General features: G+C 33.3%; 1 protein-coding gene and 1 long non-coding RNA gene across 2 annotated transcripts in view; one reads left to right on the top strand and one right to left on the bottom strand.

Annotated features, from left to right (window-relative positions):
• Positions 1-852: 852 nt before the first annotated feature.
• LOC109061022 (protein lin-28 homolog A-like) lies at positions 853-21,943 on the top strand. Its single transcript, XM_042746485.1, has 4 exons — positions 853-1,094; positions 1,718-1,869; positions 14,087-14,274; positions 21,082-21,943. The coding sequence occupies exons 1-4, from the start codon at positions 965-967 to the stop codon at positions 21,353-21,355; spliced, it is 744 nt and encodes a 247-aa protein (XP_042602419.1). The 5' UTR covers positions 853-964; the 3' UTR covers positions 21,356-21,943.
• LOC122140943 overlaps positions 9,280-22,080 on the bottom strand; it is a 41,421-nt gene continuing 28,620 nt past the window's right edge. Inside the window, exon 3 of the long non-coding RNA XR_006157462.1 lies at positions 9,280-9,981. This is a non-coding gene — a long non-coding RNA (uncharacterized LOC122140943). The remainder of the gene's footprint in view (positions 9,982-22,080) is intronic.

The raw sequence follows: 22,080 nt of genomic DNA, 5'->3' as shown, positions 1-22,080 counted from the left end.
GTAGGTATCATCATGTATATATTTTCAAGTGTGCAAAGCTGATGTAACCCAGAAAAAAATCCATGTGTGTGAGGGCTCGGTCATTAAAGATCTTCTTATTCTAAATCAGTCTCATTGACGTTTGTACTGCAGCAAACAACAAATGCAAACTGCAGTTCGCTTCAACAACCGATAATTAGCTAGTGATGATCTCATTTCTGCCGAACTATAATATGGAATATTTTGGAAACGTTTAAACAAAAGCAAAAAGGCAGTAGCAACAGCAGAAGAACAGAAATATTTTTAGTAAATTTTAAAGGAAACCAAATGCGTACATAAGAAACGTTTCCGTCTTTTTGGTTAAAGATATAACTTAAAACAACTGTACATAATAGGCTACAGTTAAATAAGCCTACAGTTTAATGGAATAGTAGACTACACTTCTAGAAAAACTACTACCCTCTGTGTAAAGAGATGCATTCTGGAAAACTTTTGTTGTTGCATTTCGCTACAACAAGCGTTAAAAATGAAGCGTTATACAAGTATTTACTTTCATAAGACTATAAAGTATTGTGACTGTTGTTACAAGCGGTTGGAATTTGGTTACATAACGCATCATTTAAATTGTTACATATAAATAAAAAATAAAAAAATAAATAAAATGCTGGACTTTTTATGGTCTCTCGAATGACTTACGGAACACGCACAAAACCGAGATTAGACGTCATAACGCGCGTTAAAAAGCTGAACCTGATGCTTCTACGTGACGCAGCTGTAGAGCTGTAGTCCAGCCCGGTTCCGAGTCCGCTCCCTCTCCCGGGCTCACGGAGGAGTCACGTGTGCAGCGCTGCGAGTGAGCGAATGAGAAACGGAGAGCGGGAGAGAGAGAGAGAGAGAGAGAGAGGGAGGGAAAGAAAGAGAGAGGGCATAGGAGATGTTAAAAGAGACATGACAAAATATCCAAAAAGGAGACGCACGCCGTACCATGCGCGCTAAATTTGTGCCCGCTGGAAATCGGGATGTCGGATCGACGGTGACGCGCATCACCCCATTTCACGGAGGAAACGATTTCGTTGGAACTTTGGAGGAGGGTCCGCGGGGAAACATGGCCGAAGGTTACGATGCCTTTTTTTTTTTTAAACATTTCTTTTCACGCGAACTCATATTGTCCACCGCGCTTTGTTTACGTTGTTTGTACCCTAAAGAAGAGCCTTTTGAGCCGGCGGTAGTGGGGGGGTGGGAGCGAATACGGGGGGGTGGGTAACGTGTGCACACCTGCCCCACGCCAGGCGGTTCACATTCGGTAGATGTGCAAGAAGTTACATAGTGTAGCTAATAACTAGGTACATTGAGCAATAGCAATGCACTGCGCCATCCCATCTGAATTATAGCTCTACTTTTCATTGAGTTTCTCCAGTTTTCCAGAGGGTGGGTTGTAGACAAGGGTGTGAGAATATATACAAGGTTAAAGTACCTAAATGCAAAAGTTTAACAGTTTGTCACTGAAAACCCCCATATAGGCCTATTGATGTAAAATAAAGAAAAGGGGGCGTCTGTAGTGGGGGTTACGGCCCTGGTTTGGAGACACATCGTTGCATTGAATGCATGTTGTTGAGTAGTAGTTGGGGGATTTCCCTCAGAAATGCTGCCCACGCAGATCCACGGTCATTGTGTACACACCGAGAACAAAGTATAGGCTACTCTCAACATCATGGGCTTTTCTCCCTTGACCGCACAGGAGGGCCGCGCAAAGGTGTCGGGTCGCCGCAGATTCTGGCTGGCTCGGGTTACTGCAAGTGGTTTAATGTCCGCATGGGGTTTGGATTTATATCGATGACCAGCAGCGAGGGGAAGCCAGTGGACCCTCCACTAGACGTGTTCGTTCACCAAGTAAGTCCAATAATGCATGTGCTGGGTCTCAGCCGTTCAGCTCCTCTGAGTCTTTTTCACGTTATCTGTCGCATCTCATTGACATCAGCAGCAGATGTGCTCGAGGAAAGCAGAAGTAAACATGCGCGTGTGTTTTCATCCTCTGTCACTTTAAGAACGCTAAAAACGCATCTTCACTCTCCATTGATATCACCAGACGAACGGCGCATTAGTAGTAAACACTGAGGTATTTACGATGCAGCTTTTAAAGGAACCTTTATTAGGACGAGAAAAGAGAGAGTAGCTCGCGACAGTGGCGTTTATTCGCCTCATGCTCACAGGAACATGTCTGATAAACCTGCCAACATGTCGGAAAATGTGCCACACGGAGCACACGATGATCAGACGGCGTTCACAACCAGAATTTTGAAAAATGGCAAGCGATTTCGGTGTGAACTGTTGTACTGAACATCATGTGCTCTCATGTTTACATGGGTGTAGTTCAGCCCCCTTTCACAATATTTCGTCTTCTTCTCGTGGACATTCAGAGCTAAATCAATACGGACACATGTACTAAACCGGAAATTATCTCCTTTCATCATTTTCCAGTCTTTCCAAGGCACCTTAAAATAGCATACGCAGACTTATAGAACAAAAGCAGAGGTTTCTTCTGAGTTTTATTAGCACTCAAGCTCACTGCACTGTCGTTTTGAGTCAGTTTTGCTGCTTTGTTACATTGTGTTCTTGTTATCTGTTGGTGATAATATTATCAAGCAGCGTTATGTTTATACTGCTGGATGTTAATGAGATGTTAAAATGATTCCTGGGACTTAACATTTCCATTGTCACAAGACAAATCTGCATAATCCTTTAAATCTGAAATTCAATAACATAACAGCTAGTTTGCACAAGTGGCTATCTATCTTTCTTTCTATCTATCTATCTATCTATCTATCATCTATCTATCTATCATCTATCTATCTATCTATCTATCTATCTATCTATCTATCTATCTATCTATCTATCTAGTATTTTTTAAAGAATTTAAAACCGTGTAAATATCTTGAGTTATTGAAATCACAGTTGTGCATTCTTTTCTCAAATTCAACAGTGTTTTAATAATCTTTTATTATGATGTGTGTAACCAAATTACAATTGCTGAAAACCATTTTTTTATGTATTTATCTTGTGATTAGTGTTTTTATGGAAATATTAGACGTGTTGTTTTGTTTAAAAATGCAAATTTGTTGAATTGGAGTATAAAAGTTGAATCAGCACAGTTAAGGAAATTGATAGCATTCTAAATATGTACTGAATTATTTGAAGTGATCTAAAACAGGCAGTTTGTACATTGTTATCTCCAAGATTGTTTTGAGGCAAATTTAATAAAATTTTCATTTAAATTAAAATTTTATGTGGACCTGAATTTTTGTGCATGAGCTTAAACATGAACCTCTTGTGCTAGTAGCCCCTAAACCTGAGTGCATTCTGGGAAATGCAGTTCTCAAAAAAGACAGACAACAGCCAAATACACAGTCAGACTGTTAAGCATGTCGTTGAGTCTAAAAACGTACTGATAGCATATGTAATATATAATATTATATAAATAATTAAGGCAAATTATTAGAAATTAGCTTGTTGAAATCAAATGAAATCTCCACATCTGTAGTTGCAAATTCAGCAGATTGTCTCCTGAATTATCTGTTGAAATGCACAATAAATGCACTAGTTACTCTGTGTTGTAAAGCACAGGTTAAACCATGCTGTCTTGATGTTAAATGTGAAATCTGTGTACATAGGTTAAGCATGGAACTTTTCCTACCTTGCATGCATTAGAGTAGTTATTATAAGAATGTCTTGTACTACTGATAAAACGTTTCTGATAAGCATGAAATAAACAATTATACCGAATGCGTTTGGAAAACGAAGACTGCTTTTTCTTCATTGCATGGGAAAGTGTACCGATTAGAGTCGTGTTTGTCATCTGGAAGAGCTGGTTGGTTTATTTTTGTGTGTAGTCAATCCTGTGTTTCCTTTACTGTACATGAAAATCCTGAAACCAGCAAACACACAGTGGCTTCCAGAGATGTGGGTGTAAAATATAATGGCGATTTTTGCATAAAACAATTTAATGATAGCAAATTAGTTTTCACTGATGCTTTTACATTTACTTTGGTGCATTATCTTTTCACGGTGGTGTTGCATGAGCAAAATACTGCATTTTAACTCATCCAAGTAAGCAAATTATTATCTGATATTCCCAAAATGCGTAAATATTTTAGTCTATGACAGGTTAGCTGCACTATTCACTGTTTGCAGCATTAATTTGCTTGTTTTGAACCCTCGAGCTAATTTTAGCATCATGCAGATGCAGGTCATGATGTTGAGGCTGCTTGTGTGTGTGTTAGACAGACTAATGGCAGAAGCAGCTGTAATCCATAACATCTCTAATAAAGATTTGCATTTCGCTGCTATGCGGAGGTTTATTTGGATTCTTTGTGTCTGAATTCTGCACGTACATGTGCCTTCATGCTACATTGAAAATGAAAAAGCTTTTATCCTGCGCAGGGTGTGTGTTTGTGTGTTGTCTAGGATGTGTGATAAGCACAGTGTGTATAGCCGATTATTCCTTTAGTGTGTGTCTAAACCTGATATTATGTATAGAAACAGAATGTTTCGTTTGGCAGTTCATCAAAAAAAAAAAACACCCCACATTTCTTACAAACAAGAACGAACTGTGTGCTTTAGCACAATACATGTATGCATTTGGCAGACGCTTTTATCCAGATTGTTATTGTGTTTTTTTTTTTATCAGTTCATACAACTATGGGAATTGAACCTATGACCTTAACGTAGCTATGCATTGCTGTTTGTGTAATGTCTGCCTAAGAAAATGTATTGATGTCTTTTCCCTTTATGAGACATTTTCAGCCAAAACTGGTTTTGAGATATATATTTTTTTATTCTTTGCATATTTTATGATGTATATTGATCTGTAGGTGTTAAAAGAAGAGCTATCATAAACTATTATAGCTATGAAGTTGTAATTATAAAAGTAGCTGAAATAAAAATTGTATGAATGAATTGGCATTGCATATGAATATGTAATCAGCATTATTTCATTAGTATTCAGTTGAAAACTATTGACTTGACAGCTGATTTTTTTTTTTTTTTTGAAAATAATTGTAACATATATAATGACTATAATTTAAAATGTAATTTTTAAAATTTGTTATATATTAAATTTGATGAAGCATCTTTCTCAGTGCATGTTTATTAATTGTACTTTTACTTATGGTGCATATATGTTTTTTCAACCAAAAGTTGGCTACACTTTACTTTGAAGCATTTATGTATAATTCTTTATAAAGTTATTAATAATGTAAATTATAATGCGTTATTTTTTAAAGGTAAATGTTAAAATGCATATAATATTTGCATATTCCTTGTTACATCTGAAATTGGTCGTTTGCCATGTTCTAATCCATTATACTTTCTAAAGGTGTTACAATGAATAAATAAGTATTAGAATTGTGTTTACAGTTATCATACAGTGCATCATAAAGTGCTTTACAAGGCATAATTAATGCATTAAAATAAATTTTTAATGCATTATATATAAAGGCTTTAGGTAAAGTGTTACCGTTGTGACATTAGCCTCCTTTAATGCAACCAGTACATCAATACAGTATCCTCATTGAAACACACCAGTGTTTCAGATCTCCTACAAATCCATGAGCTGTTTGTGTCAATCCAGGACAGGAAAAAGTATGAATCAGAAGAAAAGAGAACGCGCGTGTGTGTGTGTGTTTGTTTGTATGCGTAAAGAGGATTTCAGTGTGTGTGTGTGTGTGTGTGTGTGTGTGTGTGTGTGTGTGGGGGTTGGGGTCCTCTAACATTCTTTAAAAGAGGAATTTCGTTAAAGACAAAAAAGGGAAAGGAGGCGTGGCTTTGGCCGGCCCTCACACTCCAAATCAACGCACTGCAGTGTGTGTGTGTGTTTCATTAGGAGCTTTGTGTTTGATTCTTCCGAATGCTGCACCTCCTGCAGTGTTTGTGCGTGTGTGAGTCTAACCGCACGAATGCATGTTTATAAATGTGTCCCTGTATATGACTCGATCATTTCATGTGTTTTTACACTATTAAAAATAAAGGTTCTTTATTGGCTTTGATGGTTCTATGAAGAACCTTTAACATCAATGAAACCTTTCCATTGCACAAAAAGGTTCTTTAAAGTGGAAAAAGGTTTTTAAAATGTTAGGTAAAAATGGTTAATTTAAGAACCGTTTACTGAAAGGTTCTTTGGGGTTGTTCTTCTGAAATGGTATGATCAATAAGGCATGGCAAGTTATATGAGATTCAACTAGGCGAGATTGAAGTAACTTGTAGAGCCTGTTTGATGACACTTACAATTTTAAGGCAGAGAATGAAGGTTTAAATTTGAATTAATTTTTTTTATTATTATTATTATTTTTTTTTTTTACAATGCTTTGGTAGTGTTGTTTTTGGATCCTTTATTTATTTAGTTTGTGCAGTGATGTTTTCCCTTTTATATCTGTTTCTCACTTTGCTATAGTTTGTGCGCAAATTGATCTCCAGATGTGAACTTAATCTGACAAAACCTCTATGCTGTCATTTCCCATTATGAGAAATGTTAAACAAAAACTGTTATTGATATAAATTGTTTTATCTTCATTACTTTAAATTTGAACTTGTACATTTTATCTTGTATACAGACCTCTATAGGTTGTTGGTTAAAAGTACTCAATTACAATGAGCCATGTACGATGCCAGATTGTATTATAGCTCATCAATTGTAAAAATAAATACACTGAAAAAATAAAGCCTCTAACTAGAGTTTTGCACAGCAATGCCATAGAAAAACCATTTTGGGTTCCCAAAAGAACCTTTCAGTGAACAGTTCTAAAAAGAAAAGTTTTTTTTCTTAGTGTGAAGAACATTTTAAAATTCCAAAGAACATTTTATTTTCACTTTATATAACCTTTGGAGTAATCAGAAGGTTTCATGGATGTTAAAGGTTCCTCACGGAACCATTAATGCCAATAAAGAACCTTTTTTTTAAGAGAATATAAAATAAAAATTGTATGACAGGTTGAAGTTCTTAAATATTTAATCAGCATTTATTTCTAACTTTACTATAGCTTAAAGGAAAATTAATCTCTAGAAGTGTGTAAAATCTCCCTTTGAGGACAACTGAGGACAAGTTTAACTGGAAAAATGTTTTGGAGTGTACATTGTTTTTTAATTCTAGAAATGCTGTTCTTTTAGGGATGGGTTCTGCGGTATGTCCTTATTTACATAGCTAGTTAAATGTGTGTGTGTGTGTTGTGAGGTTTCTCTGGGCCCCCAGTGAGATGAAGCTCTCATCCAGACTCCTCCTCTCACTGCTGCACCGATCTCACTCCTCCTCTAACATACATGCTGCTCTCCTCATCCTGTGCTCCTTCCGTTTGTTGTTTAACTGCTGATGCCAATACTGATATCTAGATGAAATATATGACAGCAGATGAGATGCACAATTCCTAAAATTGGCACTTATTTTACACAGTAAATAATGAAGGTTGAAAATGTTTATTATGTGAAATCGACATTTATAAACAGATTTAAAAAGAAACTAAGAATTAAACTAATTTAAATCAAGCAAGCTGACAAGTATTTTATATTATATGTGGGAGTGTGATAATTCAGGTTTACAATCACAGGATTATGAGACCTATAATGGATGCATACATTTATGCTCATTCCTGTTATGCAGAATGTTTGTAACGTGAAAACTGAATACGTTAATGTTTGTGTTGTGATTTAAGGAAGTGTTTAGGGGTTTAACAGCCAGAAACTTTGAGTGTGTCAATTAAGGTTAATTTAATATATATATTTTGTTATTCTTTTAACATGTTTTAGTGTGATACAAACCAACTAATAGCTTATAATCCCTTCTTAATACTTTTTTCATCTTGGCAATTTTGTAAGTTAAAGGAATTTTACAAAAGGCTAACGGGATAGATTGTGATATTGAGAACTCAAGAAAAACAATAAATTAATTCCTAATTAAAACAAGTTTCTCAAGTAATTTTGTATGAAATATTTTGATTAGAGAAACTAAAGATGCAGGAACAATTGGTAATGTTTTTATTTGTTTTAATGTTTTTAATTATTGTTTTTGAGGTGTATAATGCACTGCAAAAATAATATCTGCTCAAACTAAGGTTTATTTAAAATTCAATGTACTCCCAATTTAATACTAGTAATAATACTGTATTTGTATTTATAGCAGTAAATGTAAATATATTTTCGTTTATTTTCTATTCCCTGTTGTGAAACAAACAAAACAGGAATGAACATGATTTTATCTTTAAAATGATTAGGTTTATACTGAGTTTAATATTTCATTTAGTATGTTAAGACCCATGAGGAGATGAAAATGCCGTATAACAGGAATGACCCAGAACATGTTATGAATGTAGTTCATTATCTGCCTTAAATTCTTTTATACTCTTTTATAGATTCTGTTTTCATCGAAACGTTTGTTCTGCTTTTACTTGAGCTTTAATTTTCTGTTTTCTCCATTATTGTCTTTAGTATTCTTTCTCACTCTCTCTATCTTGTTTTGTTCACTGTCATTTCTTTTCTTTTCTTCCAGAGCTCGATCTCTTCTGCATCTTGCTCTTTTATTCTCCATTTCACCATTTGTTCAGTTCTTCATTTCTCCATCTCAACACAAGCTGCAGGTCACATGACTTCCTCCTTCAGCTATGCCCATATATGGAGTGAGTGTGTGGGTGGAGCCAGCTGCTGATCTGACAAAAACAAATGCTCACTTTCCAAGAGTTCAGTCACAGCTTTGTAGCACTGAAATCTAATGATTATAATTTTTTTTGTATATTTGTCAAAAAAAAATTGCAATGTATTTTTTTAAAATGTATTTTTAATTAACAATTTTTTAAATAATCTAATTTAATAATCTTATTAATGCTTGACTTTTTGATTAATGTTCACTGGTTGAATTGTTTCTTGAATGAAATAAAAAAAAGCTCTGTTTATTATTTTGCTAGTTTAATTTTAAGACTTGATTTGTAGTCTCATAAGACATATCTATATTTGATTAAAATCACAAACTCATTAAACGAAGTGTCTTTTTTAAGAAAACATCTGCCAAGAGCACAAATGTTAAATGTAAAAGTGAGTTCTGTTTAGAATTGTTTTAAATCTCAAGTCAAATGGTTTGAAAAGGCAACATAAACCAGATACCAAAAGCTATGACTTCTTTTATGTTTTTAGACAACTGTTTATGTTTGCTTTTCAAATATAACGAGCTTTCAGTAAAAGACAATAAGCTACACTGGTGTGTTTTATTATAATGAAAAAACACAAAAAGTAACAAAAAAAATCATAACAAACAAACATTAAATGTAGTTTTGATTCTGTTTCTATTTGTTTTCTGTGCATATTTTTTATTTTATCATAATTCAAACAGACACAAACATAAAATCAGTGTGAACATCTAAATCGTCTCTTTGATCGAACTGTTTCAGTTCTTGTTAAATGTTTTGTAATTCTGTATATTCACACTCATTTAGAAACAATGTGATCATCTTCAAAGGCATTTTTAAAATGTAAAATTAAAGGTAGTTCAATCAGACGTGAGTTGACCGTGCACACACACACACACACACACAGAGCTCATATCCGGCTGCTATCAGGAGTGTGTGTGGAGTGATGTAGTGTGTGTCAGCAGATCAAATACTGCGTGTACGTCTTGTAGTCAGAGCAGAAGTGTGTTGTTAATTTAACGCAGGGAAACGGGATGCCTGTGTGTGTGTTTGAAGGGGGGTGGGCAGAGGTCAGAGGTCACAGTGAAGGATTGAAACATGTGGAGGAGGGGTGATGTGCGATACGTCCGGGCCTTTGGTGGCGCTCTCTGTATTTCTCCCTCCTGCTTTCTGTCTTCCGTCTCTTGAGTTTTTTTGCTTTTTTTTCCCTGCAGTGAGCAGAACAATGTGACACACATCTTCTCCTGTGCTCATGGATTACATTTCTTAACTGTGCTTTATTGGATGAGTTCAGACATCAGAAATGTGTCTTCTGCTGCACTGCTTCTCTCTGAACTTTGACCTGGAAATAGAAGCACAGATTTGGTGTAGAAACAATTTTCACTCAGAAAGTGCTAGTAAAGAATTGATTACAAAGAATGAAGTAAAGCATTGAATCACACATATTTTAAAGTAGAAATAGAAAAATATTATTTTCTCGCTAAACAATTAATTTTAATAAAACATTTACTTACAATATGTTTTTAAATATTTAGAAATGGAAAGTGTTTACAGTTTATTTTCACACTACAGATCCAGATAGAAAGAAAGAAAAAAAGAAACAGAAAAAGATAGACAGTAAGAAAAAAGAAAGAGAAAAAGATAGAATGAAAATAGAAAGGAAAAAGACAGACAGACAGAAAGAAAAGAGAAATAGACAGAAAGAAAAAAGAAAGGAAAAAGATAGAAAGAAAGAAAGAGATAGAAAGAAAAAGATAGTAAAAAAGAAAGGAAAAATAGAAAGAAAGAAAAAGAAAGGAAAAAAGAAAAAAGAATGAAGGAAAAAATAAAAAGTGATAAGAAAGAGAAATAAAGGAAAAAGATAGAAGAAAGAAAGTAATAGAAAAAGAGACAGAAAGAACAAAAGAAAAAGAAAGGAAAAAATATATTGTATTTTTAAAGTATTTATAAATGGAAAGTGTTTACAGTTTATTTTCTCACTACAGATCCAGAAAAAGATAGACAGAAAGAAAGAAAAAAGAATGGAAAAAGACAGACAGACAGAAAGAAATAGACAGATAGAAAGAAAAAAGAAATAGAGTAAAAATAGATGAAAGAAAGAAAGAAAAGATAGATAGTAAGTAAGAAAGAAAAGATAGACAGTAAGAAAGAAAAATAGACAGAAAGAAAGAAAAAAGAAATAAAAGATAGAAAGGAAAAAGATAGAAAGAAAGAAAGAAAGAAAGAAAGAAAGAAAGAGAGAAAGAAAGAGTAAAAATAGATAAATGGAAAGAAAGAGAAATAAATAAAGAAAGAAAAAAGAAAGGAAAAGGATAGACAGGTCGAAAGAAAAAATAAAGAGAAAGAGATTAAAGAAAGGAAAAAGACAGACAGACAGAAAGGAAAAAGAAAGAAAAAAACAATTATTTTTATTCTATGATTTGATAGATAATGTTTATATATATATATTAATTGAAATAATAGGCTAAATTAACATATTTACATTAATAAATAATATTAATACATTAATATACAAAACAATATATTAATGTATAATAATATTAATGACTGATTCACAAATATTTCTTCATTATTACTTACAGATATAAATATATGTGTATTTATTATAAATTATATGTATTTGTTTAATTTATTTGTGTGTGTGTGTGTGTTTACCAAAATCTAATCCTGTTAATTGTGTTGTGCTGTTTAGATTGATATTTCAATAGAAAATATCTAATATATCTGCGTGTGAAGGGATTTGATTCTGGCTTTTCTCATAAATGCAGTTCTCTCTCATGCTATGGATTTTTAATTTCTCCCCGTCAGAATGCCTTTTGTGCACATTATGTCAATTAATTTCCCACACAGCTGAATTAAACGTGATGCCGTGACATAAAGCAATCCGTGAGAGCTGTGACAGTGTGTTTACTGTGCATTTGATGTCATTCTTCAGTCCAGATATGAATTCAGTTCTGATATATAAGAAGTCCTATTAAACCGAGCTGTGAAGCTGAGCGTGTCTGATGCGGCGCTACTGATCTATTGATGACTTTTCTCTGAGCGTGATGTTTCTAGAGGAATGTAAATGAAGAGAATTACATATCAGCTGCACTTTGCCTCTTGCATTTGATTCATGCATTACGTTACTGCTGTTTTAATTTCATGAATAACTAAAATGTAAATGGTATGATCATGTAGCACTGCCTCTGTGACAAGACCATAGAGCGCTTTCTGTAGCTGCAGGATCAGGTTCATTAGTATTCATGTATTTGAATCACAATCATGACTTAAATCACCGTTACTTGACGAAGTTGACTTGTTTGAATGTGTTGGTTTTGTATTGGAAAGATCACAGTGTGCTTGTGGAAAATTGATTATTTATTAAATCACAAACAAATGCCTAAACATAGATACATATTCAGTATTTGTTCTGTTTTTGGCATAAACTAATTGTGATCTGTAGGTTTTCTAGTATTAATTGTATTTGAACAATAAATTCATCAGATCAGCTCTAACGTGTGATGAAACAATTTTCAAAAAATCAATGCTAAATTGCAGATTCTGTGGTGATTTAATTACATTTCACTGAAATGAACAGAATTCATTGCTTTTATAATTTATGATCTTTTCTCGGGGCTTTTGCTTTTCATTTATAATGACAGAAAATCTTATAAATTGAAGGATGGATTTGAATGAACTAATAAACACCCTGGTCACTTTGTGTTGACTGTGAATGATACATGTGATAAGTTGCTTTAAATGTTCCTCATTTGGATAAAAGCATCTGCTGAATGATTAAATACAAATGTACATCTGTGGGTTTTTTTTTTACTTATTAAAAACTATGATTCACATTTGTTAAAATTTTATTTTAATGTAAAAGTTTACTTAAGTCATATACGTTATTTGTGTTACAAGTATTTGCAATTATATTTGCTACCAAGCATCTTAAATGACAGTGGATATAGTTCTCCTGAATTCTCCTGAATATAAAAGCTGTAAAGAATATCAGAGTTACCAAATATGGTCAAATAACATATTTCAATTTTGTTGAATTGTTTACTTCTACTGTATCTACTTTTATAGTATTAACTTTTAAATGTAAGAAAATCAAAATGAAAGGCGGTGATAAATGTATTAGATTCTGTCATTTGGTACTTAAAGACAGTTTCACTAATATTTGGTGTAAATCGTTCTCTAATATTTTTTGAATATTTTTCTGACATATTCTGGCAAGAAGTTTAGTCACTTAGTTTTACAACAAATATTTAAATAGGAAAAGTTAGTTTACATTTTAATGTGCATTTTATGTAAGAAACATGATCGAATGTGTTTTTAAAGATTGCTTTCATAATGCAGGTTAAGGTGATACTGACAGACTGGTTGCTTTTTTTCTTCTTTTTTTCTAGTGCTTAGAAAATCTCTCTTGAACCATTTATATATCTATCTTTCTCTCCCATGTGGATTATTATATGTAACGTTAATTAAATTACAATTTATGGATCTTGCTGTATATGTGACTGATCTGTTTGATGTAGCTATTTGTACATGTTTTAGATTTAAACTTTTGGTTCCTATAAATGTTTTCGTTTCTCTCAGGTGGCAGTTTTACCTAAAATATTTAAATAAGAAAACATCTGTTTTTCAAAATGAGGTTTTGATTTCAGTGTGGTAAATTTGTGCATTTTAATTCAAGATCAAATGTGTTTTTAAACATTGCTCTTGTAATGCAGCTTAATGTGATATTGACAGATATATCCTTCTCTCCCTGATAGACATGAAATGTTCAAGATTTGATCGATCTTTCATATCTTTCAAACTGTTTCATATCTATAAATATTTTAGAATCACACACACACACACACACACACACACACACACATATATATATATATATATTACATTTACATTTACATTCTGGCTCCTAAAAGTTAAACTAGGAGCCAAATGTATTAGATTCTGTCAGGCAGCAGTTAGTATTGAGATAATTACACTAATATTTGGTGCGATTAAAGTAAATAAATGTACTTTAGCTGTTTTTTTTTTTTTTTTTTTTGCATATTCTTTAATTTTTTGTCATTGGCATTGGTTCAGTGCCTTAAACACTGGGTTTATTGCAAATAATTAAATCTGTTTTTAAAATTAGCTTTGTTTTTTTTAGCAATGAAGTTCATAAAATTGTGCATTTAATGCAAGAAAAGTGGTCAAATGTATTTTTAAACACTGCTCTTATAATGCACATTAATGTGATTTTGACAGATTGGTAGCTGTTGTTTTTTTCTAGTACGTAAAAAATCTCTCTTTTTAACATCTATGTATATCTTTCCCTCCCTGCCATGAAATGTTTAATATTCTCTGTTGCTATGACTGGTCTATTTTTTTATTTATTTAAATAGATAAATAGATATTTATAGATGACATAAGTGTGTTTGTATCTGTATTAAATGAAGTGTGTGTGTGTTCAGAGTAAGCTGGTGATGGAGGGCTTCAGGAGCTTACGGGAGGGCGAGCAGGTTGAATTCACCTTCAAGAGGTCGAGTAAAGGTCTGGAGTCACTCAGGGTCACGGGGCCCGGCGGGGGCCCATGCTCGGGCAGTGACCGACGCCCCAAAGGCAAGGCCCCGCCCCTCAAACGCAAACCAAAGGGAGACCGGTAAGTGTGCTGAGCATAATGGGATATGTAGTTTAATACATTTTGTCTCGATTTCTCTGGATCAAACTGGATTATGTTCAGTTATTCACAATTCATATTGTGTTCTATTCATTCTGCATACATTTAATAATAAATGTGTGCTAAACTCAAGGTCAACTTTACAGTATATTCTTGAATTCTTATATTCTTAAATTTATAGCTTGCCTTTAGCAGCTGCTGCTGGTCTTTATAAACCATTAGGTGATTGAGAAAGTCTCAACAAAAATCTGCTTTTAATAATAATAATAATAATAATAGCAGTAGTACTAACCAGTGTTGTTTAGTAGCAGTGATTAATTGAAATAATTGGAACTATTGGAAGATCTTAATTAGTAAACACTAATTTAAAATCTTAATTAATGAAATCAAAACCTAAAATACATGCCAAACTTTTCTTGTTGTTTTCTTTCTGCAAACGTATAAAGACCATTTTATGGGAATTACTGATTATATTTTGTTGAATTTTTAAAGGTGTTTAATTATATTCATAAATGTGTGTGTGTGTGTGTGTGTGTGTGTGTGTGTGTGTGTGTGTGTGTGTGTGTTTTAAGTAAAATAAATTGCTTACCCACAAAAATAGATGGAATCCATCTAAACACTTAAATGACTTTCTGTTAAGGTTTCATTTGTTAACAACTTTATTACATTATGTAACAATTCTTCAATAGAATTTATTAATATTTATTAATGTTAATAATTTTTAAGATCTAGCTGTTAAACTTGCACTGTAAACTAACACAAACATTTTTTATGAACTAAAATTAACTAATGTTAATGAAATATATTTCTAATTGTTAACTGATGTGAGAGAATGCATTAATTAGTGTTAACACTAAATGTTACCCAAATAAGACGGGTAACTTATTTTATTTTGTTTTAAATGTTTCTAATTCAAAATGAGCCTACATTGCATAATAATATGAATAAATAATAATAAATTGATAGATAAAATAGAGCTGGGGAATTATATAAATACATACTGCATTTAAAATATTCCTTAATATAAAATCATTTCTTTATTTATTAATAATTTCATATCTTAAGACTGATATGCAGACAGGATTTTTTAATCTAAAATCTTTTATTTATATCCTACACAAGCGTTTTCATCAGACTCGTTGCTTTTGATTTGATGTAGACGTGTTTCAGGGTTAAAATTCTCTTCTTTTCTCTGTATGAAAGATCAATTCCAGTATTGATAATGGTCTGTGAAGCCACATGATTTAAGCTCCTACTTTTCAATGTAGACGGCTCATAGTTTGGTTTCGCCAAACGCTTTTCTGTTCACGACTCATTGATTGTGAGTCTGTCTTCTACTTCCTGTTGCCATGGTGATCAGAGCCAAAAAAATACAAACTGAATAAGTCTTTTCAGTCTGTTGTGTTAAAGCTATTTATAAGTATGTATATGCATGTGTGTGTGTGTGTGTGTGTGTGTGTGTGTGTGTGTGTGTGTGTGTGTGTGTGTGGGTGAGCTGTTTATCATATAGTCCATCACAATAGATGTGCTAACAAAAAACTAGACATGAGATGATGGAAGTTTTGTTGACACTCTCAGACCTGAACTGATGATTAAAAATGAATATTTCTGTTGGAAACTGAACAGGTATATCAGGACACAGCTCAATTAAACATGGTACCTAATCAATGACAGTGTAAATTTAACTAAAAAGCATCAGACAGATGATTTTATGTCAATAATTTTCAGTGTTTTTGGCAAATACTGAAGATTTGCAGCTAAAAGTTCAAGATTGTGTAATTATCATCTAAAATACATGAGTTTAATAAATCTTTGGTTTAGATTAGATTAAAGAATTTCGTTTAACTGTTCTTTGTAACTTATGTTATAAAAAAAATTATGCTGTCATTTTATGGTGTAAATTTAACTACACAATCTTTAGACAGCTGATTTTATGTTTGTTGTGGCAATTTTCCATTTCAGTTAAAGGTATGAGACAAAAGTCTTTTGAATATTTATTTTCCTGCAGGAAAAGCTCTACATTCATACAGTCATTCAGGGTTGGCTGTAGATTGCAAACAAGGAGGAAACACCAAAACTCAACATTTATGCCTTCATTATGCGGATGCTTTGATCTCATCCAATCATAATGCGTATACAACATATATGTCCATTTAAGGCACCTAATGATGTCATCCAGATGAGTTTCTATGAATTTAATGCAAATCATTTTCTAAGTAGCCAAGAAAAGTCTAAGAAACTAAAATAACATTTCTGTCTCGCACACTTGTCTTGCACACATACACAAATCAATTTCCCGTTATCTCTCAGCTCATCAAAAACTCAAGCATATTGATGCACTCAGAGACAGTCTAAAGAACACTCTTCGGTAACCATAGAAGATAAAATAACATCTTACACACTCTCTTAAAAATTTTTCTTTCCATGCTTTCCACCAGAGGTCATAAATCAGACTTAGGTTGTTTTTCATGAGACATAGATATCTCAATAGCTCTCAATCTTGCAAACTGGTTATCACTCTATTTACACTTCTTCGCTCAGTCTCAAACCATGGGTAAGACCTGTATGAACCTTTAATTTTATTTGTTCGTGCATAAAAGTTCCTCCTCTGACGAGGTGTATATAAAATTTTTCTAAACTCTAATACATTTTAAGAAATATCCAATGAGGATTCAATTAATCCTGCATCGTGTAAAGTGATAATTACTGGTAGCAGTGTTCAAAATCATTACCAAGTTAGCTATCTAATAACCAAATCTAATGTAGATAAACTGCACTTTAATTCTACTTGATACCTGATATTCCTTCCATGAGCATCCTAAGCTGGAATATTATTTACTAATGTAATTCTCCCAGTTTTACCACATCTTATTTTCAAGCAATAGAAAATAAGAAACAGAATACCCCATAGTAAACTGCTATAGCAGACTGATACAGCTGCAAAGAAAGCTGTTAATTTCTATACAGAGTGTCACATCTATCTCTCAGACCTACTCTGAATTCCTACATATTCATGTACCAACAACAAATTGCATGAAATTCTTCTTAAAATTCGTAACAGATCGGTATACGCCAAATATTTTTTATGTCATTCAAGACCACCGTGTACATTGTCCTTCAACATGCAGAATGTTTCCTTCCCAAACAACACACAGACATGTTTGCTGGCTTTTAATGTAAACTGGTGACCATTTAACTTAATAAGCTTTCCTTAACCAGAAAAAGTTATAGAACTTGTGCAATTAAAACATCTTGTATAATTCTACTGTACTATTTTAAGCAGCATGGCTGTTTAAAAATCAACCCTATATAACACAGCTGTCACCTTGAGAATGGTTTTACATGACATGAAATCTTCCTGCATCAGTCTGTCTCCATGACGACTCAGAAGTGTCAACTTCCTCTTTCATGAGCGGAGAAGACCCACGAGCCACTTGCTGTTCTCATTGCAGTCATGTCTCTCACCCTTGAGCAGACTACAGTCTGTTTGCTCCCATTTGTCAAGGTGGCTGCTTGGTCACATACACACGCAGTTAATATCTTTTTATTTATAATATGACAATTCTGGCATCTATTTGTTTCAAAAATAAGAAGTCATACATTTCAGGATAACAATATTGATCTACTGATCTTACTCAATTCTTCTAACATTTCTCAGTCTTTAGTTTCAATCATGTTTCTAATTTATCACCTTGATTAAAAAGTTCATTTGATTCAAATTTCAAGGTTAAACAGCTTCAGAGTGAATTATTATTCCACCAACAGGGAACCCATGATGATTAAACAAACCCCTGTGGCATTCCTGTCGTACATTTACAGCTATAGCCACATACACTTTGCATTAGACGATACACGGGATTATCATGTTTGTAATTTCTTTGTTTGCTCTGAGACTTTCAGGAAGATTCCTGCAGGAAAATAATTATTCAAAAGACTTTTATCTCATACCTTTAATTGAAATGGAAAATTGCCACAACAATGTTAGTTCAAGATCATGTAATAATCATCTTGAATACAATCAGTAACTGAATAGAAATCTTTAGATTAATAGTTACATAAGAGTAATTAATTGTTTAGTTTAACAGCTCTTTCTTTGTACAGTATGTAGAGTCTGAATGTCATCGTAAAAATGACAAAACATTTAGACATCTGATTTTATGTCGGTTTATCAGTTAAAATACAGAAATATTGCTTGTGTTTTCAGTGAATACTGAAATGATATGTAACTGAAAGTTCGAAAGCATGTAATAATTGTTTTAAATATAATTATGAGGTTAATAGAAATCTTTATCAGTGCATGTAAAGTCTGGATGTGATGAGGAAAATTATACTGTCAAGATTTTCTTTCCACAGTTTTCATGTTATGATATGCATATGGTCATTTTCCATCTTCCATCAACCTAGTGTTTTTAGATGTGAATGTGTGAGGAGTCAAAATGATCAAAATGTCATTCATAAACACTGAGTTTTTTGTTCAGCACTGATGTCAGTTCAGATTTGTTAAATTTGTTAGATTAATAATCCAGCTGTCATGCTGTAGTTAATCCTCTCTGCCACCTACAGGCTCAAAACAGTCAGTGCACATAAAGACAAATGGCATGTCAAAAGTCCAATTTAATCAACATTTTGTGTTTTTCAAGCAGTTGTTATTGTATGTTGGTTTCAAGCACCTCGTTTTAAACTCTATTAAATTAGATGGTAATATTTTATTTTCAGATGACGTAGTTACACACATAACATGTACTTACTATAGCAATAACAGTAAATTATGCATAATTACATCCAGTTAACCCTAACCCTATAGATCAAGAAGTTAATTAATACTACTCAGTCCTTATTTGTCTAATTTCACTGTAAAAACGCCACCTTAAAATACATCGTAACCTAGTAAAATAATTAGATTCCTTGTTAATGCAGGTTGGGGCAAGTTGTCCCATGTCTTTTTTTAAAAATACAAAACATTTGGTTTCCATTTCCATTCAGTGGTATGTTTCTGTAATTCAGATATGGTGTGTAAGATGGTTTACTTCATATAATCCTTCTAGTAACTATTTTTCTCCAAAATGAATATTCATTAAATATTAAAAGAGCACTCATATGAGAGACATGTAACAGTTTTGTAAGAAATAATTGACCTTTGACAGTAGTCAGATGTAATTTGCCATTGTTATCCAAAAATACTATATATGACTGCAGAATGCTGTGATCGACCAATCAGAATGAAGTATTCCAGAGAGCAGTGTAATAATATATCCCTCTCTCTCTCTCTCACACACACACACACATTAGTGGAACTGAGAGATCTGATTCTCTATATTTAGAGCTATAATGTAATTTCCTACTCTCTCGTTTCCATGCACCGGAATTTCCCTGGCAACTGAAGGCTCCATGGTAACATACAAGGTTCCTGTTAACTACTAGACAATTCCTCATGATCACAGTCACTCAGTTCCCTCATATCTAACAAAAGAGCTGAAAACTGTATTCTTAAATCTTATTTGTATTGTTTGTGGCTATGAATCATATGAGTTTTTATTGTTACATTTAAATGTAGGAATTACTGGGCTGGGTTTATTTTTGACTCCTATATGATTAAAAAAAATACTTATTAAATACTGTAGTGCCTATTTTCTATGAAAAAAAAAAAAAAAAAAAAAAAAAAAAAACCCAGGGCATTTGTTGAGTATTTCTATGAGGGATGTTTGTTATTGGAGGAAGTCCTATCCTGTACTGCCCTCTAGTGACCAACACTGGGTTTGAGTAAATCTCAGAAAAGTCCAGGTTACATTTCATAAAAAAAAATAAAAGTAGAAAAAAAAATGTTTTGCATTAAAAAGCTTGTTTTTAGGTATATTAAGTTTTTTGGGGGATATTATTTTCCTCCATTATATATATTGGCATAACAACAAGCATTATTACAATACAAACGTGATGCATACATACATACTTTATTATTTAAATACATTATATTATTAATTTTTTGCATTCTGAATCTGGTTAGTTGTCTTATCTTGATGGTTTTAAAAATACTGTAGTTTTCATTTTCTTAACGCAAAATATAATTTCTGGTCACAATCACCAATAGCATAAACTCAATCCATGGTTATGTAACAAATAAAAATTTACTTTGGTCCGATGTTGGGAATAATTAAGATTGTTTATTTATGTTTTTGAATTTTTTAAAAAATAACTTTGGTTGAAAGGTATGAATAAATCAGATATTTGTAAAAGTTTTTGAGAGAAGTCTCTTATGCTCAGTTAATTAAAGATACATTTATAATGTTGCAAAAGATTTCTTTTTCAGATAAATGCTGTTGTTTTAAATAAATGTTATTCACCAAGAATTATATTAAAAAAAAGTATCATGCTTTCCACTAAAAATATCAACTGTTTTCAACATTGACAATAATAATTTCTTGGGCAGTAAATCAGCATAATAGAATTATTTCTGAAGTATCACGTGACGCTGAAGACTAGAGTAATGATACTGAAAAGGAAGCATTACAGAAATAAATTCCATTCTAAAATATATTCAAATAGAAATCAGCTATTTTAGTATGTAATATTTCACAATTTGTCTGTTTTTAATGTATTCTTGATCAAACAAATGCAGCCTTGGTGAGCAGTGGAGACTTTTTTCAAAGCATTAAAAAGGTAGTGCAAGTGCTGACCTATAAACAAGCAAGATAAGTCCTGATTTCCAATAAATCTCAAATTTGATTTGTAAAATTTAGAAGCATCATTTCTGTAATGTTTTAATATAATTAAGCATTTTTTATCCCTCTGTAGGTGTTACAACTGTGGAGGTCTGGACCACCACGCTAAAGAGTGTGGCCTTCCACCCCAGCCAAAGAAGTGTCACTACTGTCAGAGTGTCACACATATGGTGGCCCAGTGTCCCCATAAGAGGGCGCTGTCCCCCTCCACGTCTCAGGACCCCCAACGCCCCTCCACTTCTGCTCAGTCCCAGGAAGAGGGGAGCCGGTCGGGCTCGTCGTCCTCTCCGGAGGAAGTGTCTCAACAAGGGAGTCACTCCCAGCGCTGGAAGAAAAGCCGGGACTAAAAGCAACCGAAGGGTTCCTCATCCAGACGAAGCCCGGACCCGAAATCATCTACCTCACATGGCCGGGTCACAGAGGAGACCCTCCCTCCCTTCCTTCCCGTGCAGCTATGGTATCAGCCGATGGGGGTCATGCGTGTACATGCGTGTTCTTACTGAGCAATCACAACAAACTCTGCGACTGGTGTGTGTATGTGTGTGTGTGTGCAAATGAGCGAGAGTGTAAAAATCACAAGGCAAAACATATTACACTTAGAAGAAAAACATGAACCAGTGTTTTAAAAACTCAAGCATGAAGTCAACAGATGTTGCCGTTTGCAAGCCATTTTACCTCCATAATAGTGAAATGGGCTTTTGATTGAGTAAACATGTTTGCCGTGTGCTGCATAAGTGACGTCAGTGAACTCGTTTCAAAGGAAAAGCAAACTATCATGTTATCTTTGGGATAACATGCACAGATAAAATGTTCACATTAAAGGAATAGTTCACCTAAAAATGAAAATTTGCTGAATATGTACCATCAGGCCATTCAAGATGTAGATGAGTTTGTTTCTTCATCAGAACAGATTTGGAGAAATGTAGCATTACTTCATTTGCTCACCAGTGGATCCTCTGCAGTGAATGGGTGCCGTCAGAATGAGAGTCCAAACATCTGATAAAAAAACACAATAATCCACAAGTAATCCTCACCATTCCAGTCCATCAATTCATATCTTTTGAAGTGAAAA

The sequence above is a fragment of the Cyprinus carpio genome, chromosome B20, assembly GCF_018340385.1.
Source record: "Cyprinus carpio isolate SPL01 chromosome B20, ASM1834038v1, whole genome shotgun sequence".
Lineage (NCBI taxonomy): Eukaryota > Metazoa > Chordata > Actinopteri > Cypriniformes > Cyprinidae > Cyprinus > Cyprinus carpio.
This window is presented reverse-complemented; position numbering and strand designations above follow the sequence as displayed.